The sequence below is a fragment of the Micropterus salmoides genome, unplaced genomic scaffold (assembly GCF_014851395.1).
Source record: "Micropterus salmoides isolate LMB-PRFRI ecotype aquatic unplaced genomic scaffold, ASM1485139v1 Ms_hic_scaffold_5, whole genome shotgun sequence".
In the NCBI taxonomy this organism is placed as follows: domain Eukaryota; kingdom Metazoa; phylum Chordata; class Actinopteri; order Centrarchiformes; family Centrarchidae; genus Micropterus; species Micropterus salmoides.
Genome location: NW_024044237.1, coordinates 26,788,397 through 26,801,646, shown reverse-complemented (window position 1 = coordinate 26,801,646; position 13,250 = coordinate 26,788,397). Strand labels below are relative to the sequence as shown.

The window sequence follows — 13,250 nt, the reverse complement described above, 5'->3', positions numbered from 1 at the left end:
CAACATTTACTTGGTTGGTCTTGGTTCCGTGCCATACATCTTTTTTTTTTTTTTTTTACAAATTAAATCAAATTGTACTTATGTACTAATGTTATTTTTTGATGAACAATAGCCAGGCGCAGTGACGTACCTTTCACACTGTCTTATGATCACTGTGAGGATACCAGACAACCATTAGAGATGTGATGGGTGAAAGGATGGTAAACTTTGGAGGGAGCCACACTAGATGTTTCCCTCTCCTAATCTAACTAATACCCCTCCTGGCTCTAGCTCAGCCCTAGCTGAGTGGGATTGACCTTCTTCTCATCTAACTCTCAAACAATAATGCATAAAAGACACTGCACTTCTCTGCTAAATCTACATATGCTATATAAATGTAAATGATTTGAAGTACTACACCTAATTCCTTTGTCCCACCAACATTTCCCAAATTCATACCCCACATCCTCCTTCTCCCGCAATCTTCAATGTGACAGAAGTTGTAAAACCAAAGATTTAGTGTGCTATATTGCCATTTGTGTGTATATATATATATATATATATATATATATATATATATATATATTCATATATAATAAGTTACTACATTAACCATGCACTTTTCCTTGCAGTTACCTGGAAGGTAATATGCTGACATCTGTGCCCAAGGAGCTGGCAGCCCTGAAGCAGCTGTCACTGGTGTATGTACCACTCGCATAACCTTGGACAGAATACACATATCCTTGTGCAGTCAGTCTGTCTGTGTGCATTTGTCTGTGTGAATTTACTGTATTCTTGCATCTACACAGGGATCTCAGCAACAACAGCATCAGCACAGTGGCCTCATACACCTTCAGCAACATGACTCAACTAGCCACACTGTAAGTTACCATGGCAGTGCACACACCTAGTCATGCATACACACATCCCCACCCATATTTTAATTTTATATATGGGTATTTGTGTGTGTGTGTGTGTGTGTGTGTGTGTGTGTGTGTGTGTGTGTGTGTGTGTAAGGTCAAAAACCACTAGATACATTTTTTGATTAATCTGCTCTCCTCCCTCTTTCTTCATATTTCCCTGCTTCTTCTTTTCTCTCCCATTTCTTGTCTGTATCTTTATCTTTCTTTCCCCTTCTCAATTTGTCTTTCTTACTTCTCCCTTTCTAGCTTTTCTACTTCTGTCCTCCTTTTACCCTAAATATCGCTTAATTTCTCTTCCTCTTCATCTGTTCTCTCCCCACCCTCTGCTCTGTCTCATTTCAAGCTTTTCTTGTATTTTCTTGTACTTTATTCTTTTGCTCAATTTCATATTTTTATATATCTTTATATTTATTTAGGTTTATGTCTATTGTGACGCACCTGGTCGCCAAAGCAAATTCCTTTGTATATATATAAACTATTTGGCAATAAAACTGTTTCTGGTTCTTTCTTTCTCTTTGCTTATAAAGATCTTCCTATTCCTTTCTAAAAGTTCTCAAAATTATCCTTCCAATTCTTTGCTACTCACTCAGTGAACTTTAAATTAAAATCTCTTCTTAAATTATCTTTTCATAAACTCTTTACTGCCATTCTATCTTAGATACAAATTCCTTTTATTGTTTGAGTAATCTTAAGGTTGTCTCTTTTTATACCTTTAGCTTATCTATCTTATCTAGTGCATGGATTTTACATCAACTTAAAGGATTTTATATGTCCTGGGATAGTTAACTGTGCACATTTTGTCATTTCCAGCAATGCCCTGTTTCATATTTCATAGAGTTGCGCCCATTCACGCCTGGGAGCTGCCCAGTGCAACCACAGGCTTCTACTGTTAGCCCCCCCATAGTATCAGTGGAACACTTTCTGAGTTAAATGCCTAGGTGGACTAGTTGAAGAGGTAGAGTGTTTAACCTTTCATTTTCTACATCAGATTTTTTCTAACTTCAACCTCAAGTTCTTAACAAGTTGGAGATTGAGAATTGCCCCCCCTCCCCCACTTTCCTCTGAGACACCTTTAGGCTGCATGATAATCAGTAATTATGATTAAGCAGTACTTCATTGTACAGCGTAATGAGCTAAAAACTGCTGAAAACCAATGTTCTAGGCTACTAGTGTCTTTAAGATACACATCAGACAGCAACAGTCAGCTTTTTACACCAGGATCATTATTGGGCTACATGTTTAATTATGTTAAAATAATGATAGCACCCTGAAACGACCAACTTTATCTCTTTTGACCATGATCAGAATCCCGTCCTTAAATGTTTGTCTCCTTCACTTCACATGTTAAACTTAATTTTTGTTTCATAAGCAGTTTTAAAAGAGAAAAACTTAATTGTGGTGTGGGAGTTTGACGTCCCAAAAGTCCCAGCTTTGCCTCTGGCAGTTTTTTACCTCTACCTAATTTTTGTATTTCATTTAAAATGTGCCCCCCTTGTTTATTTCACCGTGTTTAACCTACAGTGGCTACAGTATTATTGTAAAACCAAATTCATTCATATTTATTCAGGGATGTAGTGTGAAAGACAAGAGAAAATAATTTAAAATGTGTGTACGCAAGAAAATAATATTGTGAAACAGCATCCTGAGTCAGAAACTAAGTCTTGTGACCTTGTTGTCATGTCATTTCCCTTTCAGCATCCTCAGTTATAACCAGATTCGCTGCATCCCGGTTCATGCCTTCGACGGTCTCAAGTCACTTCGCCTTCTGTGAGTAGCAAGCTTAATCGTCAAGTGCCGCAGTGGATTCAATATTCAATATTCACTCTCCTTTGCTAGTTATTGTACTGAGCTAAATCAAAGTCACTAATCACTCCCCTGGTGCCAGCTCGAGAGCCATGCTAAGACCCAGTCACAAAATGAGTCACAGCCACCCAATAATTTGTTGTTTCAGGGTACTAAAAAAGATAAAAGTGACAATCTCTCATCCTCTCTTTAATACTCCCTCTCTATCTGCATTCTCTGGCCCCTCTCTCCCCGTGTGTCCCTTCAATCTGACTCTCCCTCTCTCTCCTTCATCCATCCTCACCTCCTTCTTTCTCTCTCTCTCTCTCTCGGCCCAATGTTGTGTTTGATGAATCGACCTTCAGCCTCTGTTTCTCTCAGTCATCCATCTGGTTGTCCACCCTCTGTCTCACAAACCCCCACATGCACACGGCATGTGAATATTGCTGTCTGACCATCCTCTCACACACACACACACATACGCACTTGCGCCTTCATTGCTCAATGACAGCAGCATGTATTTACTTACTTTACTTACATCAGTATATTATGTAAGTCTGTGGTTAAAGAGTAACTTAACACCAGACTGAAAACCAGTTTTTGTGGTGCCCTCTTTGGTTAAAAGTTTCAAGCTTGTTTCACCTCTGCCCACACCCAGAATCACTGATGGGTAACCACATCCAACAGTGTCACAGGGTCCTGCTCTACACCTGTGCATCATTGCAACAAGATGATATTCCTTTATGTTAAGAATATCACTGGAGGTCAGCAAAAACAAGATTTTTATGGGATATTAAGTCGCTCTTAAAGATTATTTCTAGCATCTCTGAGATATCCACCTCTGAGATTTGCACCTCCACCCCAATATGATGTAGGTGAACAGAATTTTTTCAGTTGTTTACTCTGGATAATACACTCAAGGATTATTTGTAATAGAATAACGTCACAAAAAATAACTTGAGGTAATTGAAAAATGTTCCATTTTTTATTTATTTATTTATTTAACCTTTTAAGCTTTTGTTGTTGCTAAAGGTAGAGGCTCTCAAAAGTAAGACTACATTGTCCACAATCCGTAATGTTTTGTATCGCAAAGCCAATGCTGCTACTTTCCTTTTTTGATTTAGTGAATAGTATGTTGAAAGAGATTTTTAAAAGAACGTCTACTCTATACACCGTGGTAGGAAAGTTTAAAAGCTGTGGTTATAATAGTAAGATGTTTTTTGATGCAAATTCTGTTACACAATGTGAATGGTAGTGTTGAGGCTGATAATCTTAACTTTGTATGTTAGTACTCTTGGCTCAAAATTAAGAAGATATAGATTTATTTGTGGAATTTCACATTTAATACAAATAACTTTCAACTTAAACCCTGTAAACATTAAATAATGATTAGAGGTCTGCTTCTTTTACCTCATATTATTCTCTGTAGACATTTCATTGTCCACAATGTTTTGTTCAGAAAGCCAGTGTTTCACCCTCTAAGAAGTCATCTTTGTTTCTGACCTTTTCTCTATATATTGACTGTATCTCTTACGAGGCTTTCTTCTTACAGAAGTTTAGTCATCGCTTTTTTCCCTCCTTTCTTCCTTTCATTTTAGTTGATGTTGCCGTGGGGACTGATCCCTCTCTGCCCCCGCATAGCAACTGGTTGCCAGGCAGCCATCACTGTCACTTCCTCATTACCCACAACCCCCTCTGGGCCAGCCTTACGCGGGGGCTGTTAGACCACCGTACGCACAAACACACACACAGTGGTGCACACAAACACGTAAAGTTGCAAGGATGCACAGACATTAAGACCACACACACACACACACACACACAAACGTATGCACTTGTATGCCCAGCTACACACTCTGGTATACACTGACCTGAACATGCACACATTGCATTAAGTGCACAAAAAAATCACACACACACACGTACACGCACACACTTTTCCAATAGTGGTGGTTTGATAGCTGTCCCTTGCTACAGCCTTTCGCTCTAATGGAATGTGAACTTATATCCAGCAGGCAACACACTCAAATGGCGAGACACAAAGGACACATACACACTCTGCAGTCTCTGAGCCCTTGGAGACAAAACTTTCTGATACTCACAAATCTACACGCATAAGCACAAGCACAAGCACAAAAACCCAAAGGGACAAAACAGAAATGTATTCTCACACCGATACACATCACAGCCTGCAGTTTGTCCCTGTGACACAAAGTTTTTTTCAAACACATGCACACACCATAGTCTGCCAGATGACCATATGAGACAGTTTATATTCCATTCAGAGACCATGATAAGCTTTATTGCCCAACAATGAAAATAAGCTTTCTGTTTATTATGTCTTATTCTTTCATAAATATTTTATTTATTTTCCATTATGGAAGGCAATGATGGTGTGTCTGCAGCTGAGGAACCACAAATAATTTAAATAATTTAGCATGCAGTTAGTCAGGGTTGGTGTATTAGTTTGTTGAAAATCGAGTATTAGGCAGCTGGGCTGTCAGTTTCATTTACTTCTGATGTGATGGATATGAGGCAGTAGGTTTGTTTAGATATTCATTGTGAAATTCGGTCAATGAAATCTATGGGCAAACCTTAAAAGCACCTTTAAGATTTTGATCTAAACATAGACCAGTCAATGTAAGTACAGTAATAGTATAAGTAACAGTGGCAGCATTAGTCATAGTATGAGTGTAAGTAGATGAAACGTAGCAGTAACAACTAGTAGCATGCTGGGCTAAAGTCAAAGATTTCACATTCTTCTCCGTGCTGCAAAAGTATGATTATAAAGAAACGCCGAAAACTTAATCAAATTAATTAACTACACATTAAAATTAGCATTGGGTCAAAAACTGACCACTTGAATTTGTAACAAGGTCAGGTTTGTTTTTAATATTCATATGCACTGTTGTTTTGCTCTCTCTGTCTCCTTCAGCACGCTCCATGGTAACGACCTTTCAACCATACCAGAAGGAGCTTTCAACCACCTCACCTCTCTGTCCCACCTGTAAGTACAGCCCCAAATATCTGTTTGTGTGTATATGTGTGTTGGATGCAAGTGGATTACACATTTAATTGTTTGTTTGTGTGTGTCTAGGGCTCTTGGTGCCAACCCTCTGTACTGTAACTGTGACCTGCGCTGGCTCTCTCAGTGGGTCAAGGCTGGCTTCAAAGAGCCTGGTAAGAAGAAAAAACACAATCTAGATGCTATTAAAATACCTGTGACTAAAATAGTATGTTTTCTGTTACATACATTTCATATTGTGTGTAAAGAAAGGTGCAAAATATACTGTTGATGTCACCTGAGTGTGTATTTGTAGGTATTGCTCGTTGTACTGGACCTCCTGACATGGCTGACAGGCTACTGCTCACCACACCACTCAACAGATTTCAGTGCAAAGGTAAATAGTCTCCTCTTTAATCTGCTCACTGGTGCCTGCTACAGTATATTCTATTATTTGTCTATATATTAGTGTTGACCTGTTTTAGCACTGGATTAATCCCTGGATTCAGTCGGATTAGGATACAGAAAGGTGTTTAAAACAGGCATTAAAGTGGCAGCAGAAATTTATGTCTATTGCAGTCACATTTTATCAGTTTTAAAATTTTTGTAGTGTGTTTTGACCTAGTAGCTTTTAGGTTGTCCAGTTTACTAACCCTTCCATTAATCTGGGTTTGGTCTTTAGGCAGTTTGCTGGCCAATTGTTGGACTTTTATTCAGTCTCAGGTCAAGTTGTAGTGCTTTAGGTGAGTAGGGCTGCCAATGGTTTATATTTACATGATTATGTGCATTACAGTGTAGCTAGTGCTTTTGCCTAACACCATGAAGGCTCTGTGGACTGCCGAGCCAGTGGACTAGAGTTTTATTTGTGTGGAGGGTGTTTTCTGGATTTAACCAGCCATAGTCCAAAAACATGCAGATTATGAAAATCACTAACTTTAAATTGGCCATTGGCCTAAAAGTGAGTGTGAATGTGTTTTCTGTGTGTGTGTGAGATGTGATGTGATGTTTTGTGAAGCCTTTCCTCCTCTTCAGAGAACATTGATGAGATTGTCTCTTTTTTAACAAATTAAGTTTATTGAGATATTGAAATGGACTAATGGACTTCAAGCACATTTTTAGGCACAGGCTCAGAGAACATTGTGCTGTGTTTTTTTAAAGAGGATAACCTATGTTCAATAATGAGCAACAAAAAATCCCCATCCCCACAGTTGTTTTTCACTCATACAGAACAGAATACAGAAGCAGCCAGCCTCTAACATTTCCTGCCGCAGGGCTCCCCTGTCATCTGACCAGAGGGGGAAAGAATTTAGAGGTGGACTTTTTACACACTGGAAAAAAAATACATCTTGAATACAATGGTCCTGCATGTACAAAGAAACTGGAACACAAGGGCATAGTTTCTGTGCATGTATGTTGAAGAATAAAGAATAAAGTGAAGTGTGTGATCAGTTGTTGAGGTATAGAGGTGACCAGTGTTTAATTTGTAAATTATAGTGCTGGGCAAGATTAAAAATTTTAATCGCGATTAATCGCTTGTTTTTCTGCAATTAATTGCATTGTTAAGCACAAAATTAAATAATGCAGAATACAAAGTAGTGTATTGTGCACTTTTAATTTAAATGTACTGCATATACACAAAAGTGCAATAACGTGGTTTGCGAACACTTTAAACAAATAATGTGCTTTTTACCAGCAGTATTCCCTTTACACAGTAGCAATAAAATATTTCTTGTAAATCTCAACTTAAACATTAATGTAATCAAATCAAATATGTAACCAAAGCTATTTGCTACTGCCAGGGCATTACCTTTTATTCAGCTTGTTAAAACAAATTACCATCAGAGTCCAGAGCCACAATCATAACATCATAACAGACGTTCTGAGCAACGGGTTAATATGTTTTCTTGTTTTTTTCTGAACAGGTATCAGGTAACATTTTTCATTCAGGAACCAGCAAACAGTCTATGTTCAGTAGCAAGTGTTCCTGTTAGAGTGAGGTGAAGTGGTTGAGTACAAGGCATAGCGACAAGAGGGTGCATTCCTGTTCCCATGAAACTGTCATGGTTGTGCTCACCTCACGCACATGCCTGCCCGCTACCGGAGTTGAATTGTCTTGAACTTTTTGTACACGACGCACAGCACAAATCATTGGAAGAGAGACTGATCCTCACTGTTTGTGAATTTCCAGAATCTATTACTGTTTACTAAATAGTTATCAGGACATCAACAGGAGGGAATTTCGCATGGCAGAGCATCCCTGCAAAACTAGATGAAGACCTATAAGGTTTAAGTTATGTAGTCTATAATTTTAAATTATGTTAAAGAGGTTACAGCTATGTAACGCACAGAAGCCGTTCCCATTGTTACTATCCATAGAGTGCCTCCAGTTTTCTCGCAGAGCGCTGTCTTACTTCTCCCACACGCTGCATCCGACATAGTCTGCTGAAGCCTCCCTCCACTGCTTGTTTGGGAGGGTGATTGGCTGGCTGATCAACATCCCATCCCTCCTGTGACCCATGGTTAGACTGTATGTGTATTCAGAGCCAGTGAGCAACGGACTTTCAAAATAATAATAATATTAAAAAATAACTGCAATAACGTGAAATAAAATAATTGTCGGCGTTAATGTGTTAACGCGTTAATAACGAGTTACTGTAAATAATTAGGTGCCGGAGCATGTGAAATATTCCACCGGCCGAAAATAATTTATTAGTAATAATTGATTATGAATTAATTATCTAAAACGCATGGCGTACTTACCCATAGTGGGCTGGATGAAATCTTGGATTTTATTGGCCTGGAAAGGCCCAAAGCACAGACATGTCTTCTTGTACAGTGTCCTCCTGACTACTCCTGGTTTTGCTCTGTGTGTTGATGGCACTTGGATGCCGTAACGTAGGGCACTGGGTTGAATTAAGTCAGTGGTGGCCCAACAAGGTTATGGAGAGCAGCAATGCTGTGGTGGAAATTAAGGGAGGCTTGGGTTGCTGTGCAAACTAATTTCATCTGTGAAAACTCACGTTTGCACTCTGCACTTGATATCAAAAGTTCATTTCTTTTTGCACCTCTTTCCCAATACTGTCAGCGAAGTGTCTGAATGCCCTGACCGTCTGGCGTTCACACTCAATGCAAAAGCGTGTGCAGAGAGATTCCGCTTCAGTTTCTCCACACAATGCCTCTCGATCGTCAGGCCAATACTCCTTGTGAAGCACCTTCAGTTCTTCAATCAGTTTGTTGTGTCTGCTGAGCTGCCCGATTCACGTCCTCCCATTGACAATATGCAACTTTCCCCATTTCTGGCTAAGCTGAGGAAAAAATCCTCTGTGAAAGCTTCTTGACCCCTGGTTTTCCTGCATGCAATGCCACCCCCTTGAAACTATTTTCTTCAACAGCCCTTTGGCTCAGTTGTGTTTATCTGCCAGGCTGTTCTGCCTTTAACACTTACTTCTGACGCTCTCACCACCCTGTAAATCGTTCATTGTGTCTCTCTTTTGCAGTTCAATGGATAACTCTGAAAGTTCCTGCAAAGCATTGCACATCACGCCCAGGTTACTGACAAAAGCATGAAAGGACAAGCGCTTGGCCAGACCTGCATAACTCTGGCGTGATAGACTGTCTCTTTTGTCATTCTCAGCTGCAAAGGTGAAGTGTTGATATGGCACAGGATAAGATTTCCACACTGCATCTATAGTTCTGAAGCTGGAGGCCACCCACCGCGGATCTAGAATCCAGCCAACTTTGCACAGTTGGATATCAAGAGCGTCGGCACATTCTTTCAGCTCCATACGATTTTTTCCTGATGTGCTATAGAGTGTGTAGAGTTTGTCAAGCAATGCTTTGAAATGGTTTATCACTCCTATTTCTTTAAGGACATCACTGATGGCGAACTCCAGCCTGTGTGCACAGCAGTGCCAAACTGTTGGGAAATAAATCCTTAAGTCTGCTCACGACCCCACTCACGACCCCACTTTTGTCCAAAACTTTGCATAATCCCAGCAGCACTCAAATCATATAATTCAACCAAGTCAAGAATAACATAATCAAAACAGCCTTTTTGTTTAGACCGGTAGCTTTGTCTAACATCAGGCAGATTTTTGGTGCACAGTGCTTTATCATCGCAAATGTTTTGTTCTTCATTTCAGAATAAATGTGTTGCTGAATATTGGAACATACAAAATTCGAATGCAGAATTTGCCCCATGTCAACACCATTTAACTGCTGACAATCGATCTCGAGCTCAAATCCATATGCTGGCCTGTGTCTTTTAGCCTCCTTGTACATTAGCTGTGGTACAAATTTGTTGAGACTGTCTCTTTAGCTAGAGCATGTTCCACAATCTTTTTTCGCATGGCCCCAGGACTTCAAAGTTAGCCAAAGTTAGCTCCTTTCTGAATTAGCCGTGATTGGGAGGCTTGGTAATTCTTACATTGCTCCGCAGTCCACACAGTGGGTAGCCCGGCTGTTTCGGATAACTACTCCATCATCGTCAAACGAGCTAATGTCCTCATCACGCAGCTCAAACTCCCCTTGTCTTTCATCCTCAATGCCGCTAGCACTAGCATCCACAACTGCAACAGCTCTAACTTGGCTATCTGGTTGATCATTTCTGCTCTGTTTAGGCGCTGGTGGTTTTGTGGCTGTGCCAAAGAAATTCAAAATAATTCTCTGTCTCTTAGACATTTTGTGTTTTTCCTCTCTCTTTGATAGTGTAGGCTACAATAACTGACTTTTTTCCAATGAGGAATTTTTTGTTCTTTTTGGCGCATTTACGGAGGCCAGGAAGGGACATGGGGGGAGAGATGGGGGAATTCGATTGTATGTGGAGGTGACTTTATAGGTGCCGGAAAGCAAAAGGCTTAAAGTAAGAGGTCCTGGAGCGGCGCTCCGGCTAGCTCCAGCACAAATTAAGCACTGGAGGTGACTCACATCATCATACAAAATTAAATACTATCTTCCTCTTTCTTCTACATGCCCTGGCTTCTGAAACAAATCACATTGATTGCACGTCTAAGCACTTACTTTTCTTATCCTGCAAGACATTTTCTTAGCACACTATCCATTAAATGAATACTGTGCTAGAACCTTTTAGCACACTATGACTAAATGTGTATGTCTTTGTCTTTAACACTGTCTTTTTCTCATGCTATGTTTCCTCATCTTCATTCCCCCCCCAACCCCCCCCACCCCCCCCTTCTCTTTCTACTCTCATCTTTCCCTGTACCCGTTATCCTTCTCAGGTCCAGTCGATATCAACTTGATGTCAAAGTGCGCCCCTTGCCTGGCAGCACCCTGCCAAAACAATGGTACCTGTGTCTCCGATGCTACTGGATCCTACCACTGCACCTGTCCATATGGATTTAAGGTGAGATGCTAGATAGCAGCAGCAGTAACATGCTGGCCTTTGCAAACCCTTTTTTTTTTGTCTAATTGTCTTTAGACTAAAAAAATGTTTTAATGAACCAACTGTTGTAAGTGAATTCTTTATTATGCCAGTTTGATTTAGCTATAAATGTGTTCTCTGTTATGGTTCAGCTCTTTTATTTATTTGTTGCTTTGGTAAATGTTGGTTGTTAAGTTCATCATCTAAGTGGCTCATCAAGAGTAAAAATAAATTTTAGCAGGTGTGGAAGTGGTACAAATCCGTCCTTGAACCTTGACAATTCTCCTGATCCCCTTAGTACCAGCTACCTACACTGGCACATAAATAACCATCTTTTGGTGGTTCCTCTGTGGCAGCGGAAAATCTTTTACTTCCGATTCATTGCATTGACTGCATGTGTGAAAGTAAACCTATATGCTGAATAAGCCGGTGGTATTAGCAGTATTATCAGGCTTAGCTTCGGCCTTGCATGCAAAATGTATCTACCTGTTCATCAATAGAGAAATGATGACTGCAGCTGGCTGCACTGGATGTACTGACTGATCAAAAGACAAAGAGTGTAATAATTGTCAAGACCCCTGGAAGACATGCAAATCTACTAGTGAAGGGGTGATTTCCTCAGTTTAAATGGCTATGAACACCAGAAAGGCAGAGCAGGAAGAAGCATAATGTAATAGTGATAGTTGTTTGGGTGATTTCCAAGTATATGTGGAATATAAGTGAGCGTGTGCATGTGTGTGTGGACTCATGTATGTAGGCGTATGTGTTGGATTAACTACCATTTTGTTTGCACTGTGTAGAGATCAGTGGGTACAAGCCTCTGTAGGAGTTGTCTGTATGCGTGTGCACTTGTGCTTGTGGGTTTTGTGTGTGTGTGTGTGTGTGTGTGTGTGTGTGTGTGTGTGTGTGTGTGTGTGCATAAGATACACTTATGGTCTCATGTGTACACACACACCTCATGACCTTTGGGCTTTTACAGGAGGACAAAGCCTTAACCCTTGAAAGTCCTCACCAAAAAAAAAGCGATAGAAATTTTTTTTCTTTGCATTTTTTTTATTTTATTAGGGCAATAACAACAGTAATCAAAAAAAATTATTAATGGACCACAACAGTTTTTTTGATATACTGCTCTACCAAACAGTTTAAATGGCTCCTCATGGTAATACTTAAAAATGCATTTTAATACCAAAAAACTTTAGAAAACATCATATAAAATCACAGTCAACAGCAGAGAAGGTAACTTCAGCACTTGAAGATAAGAAGATCAGGTTTGAAGATAAGTTTTAAAGGGGAGTTCATACAAAACAGCCCTACACGGTAACTTCATTGATTATTGAACATTTTGAATATTACTAACATGACAAACACTAAATCAAGTAAATATTTCTGTTCTTTGAGTATTTCAGAAGAACACATCTCTATGTACTCTCAGCCATAACTACTTAGACAACGTATCAATGTCGTGTTAGATGAACCAGCAAAAAATGTTTTTGGCATTAGATCCACTTTATTTCTGGTGTGAAGAACAGAAATACAGTATTTACTTGATTTAGTGCTTGGCTTGTTGGTAATATTTAAATGTTCAATAATCAATGAAGTTACTGTGTAGTGCATAATGTTTTGTATGGACTTCCCTATAAACCCTAGATACACAAGAAGGGATGAAGTGCTGAAGTTGCCTTCTCTGCTGTTGACTAATAATTTATTTCTGCAACAATTTTTATATGATGTTTTCTAGAGTTTGTTGGTATTAAAATGCATAGTTTTACCATGAAGATCCATTACACATAGGGATTACTTTAAGCATAAATTTTCCATTAAACGGAACGCGGAGTGCTATTTGCTATTCACGTGTTTCCTGTAAAAACACACAGTGAGGGATTTGTTGCAGATATTGATTGCCAAAGCTGATGATACACGGGCAACTTTTTGAGCAATATTGCTGGGCAATGTTGCTAGTGGCAAGTCCGACTATGTTTTGAACGGATAACGGTGGTGGTGGGTGGCGGAGTGGTGGGGGAAGGGGATTACAGTAGTAAGTTTTACTCATTATCATTGACGGCAACATTGCCCTGCACCATTGCTCTGAAAGTTGCTCTGTGTATTGAGCCCTTCCCCCACCACCCGCCCCGCACCGCCGCTATCCGTTCAAAAAGTTGCCCCGTGTATCATCAGCTTTAGT

General features: G+C 39.7%; 1 protein-coding gene across 1 annotated transcript in view; it reads left to right on the top strand.

Moving 5' to 3' along the window:
* slit3 (slit homolog 3 (Drosophila)) overlaps nucleotides 1–13,250 on the top strand; it is a 257,890-nt gene that overhangs the window by 213,295 nt on the left and 31,345 nt on the right. The window contains 7 exon segments of the mRNA XM_038699696.1: nucleotides 612–680; nucleotides 789–860; nucleotides 2,598–2,669; nucleotides 5,620–5,691; nucleotides 5,782–5,864; nucleotides 6,005–6,085; nucleotides 10,926–11,050. Coding sequence (XP_038555624.1) covers nucleotides 612–680; nucleotides 789–860; nucleotides 2,598–2,669; nucleotides 5,620–5,691; nucleotides 5,782–5,864; nucleotides 6,005–6,085; nucleotides 10,926–11,050 — 574 coding nt within the window.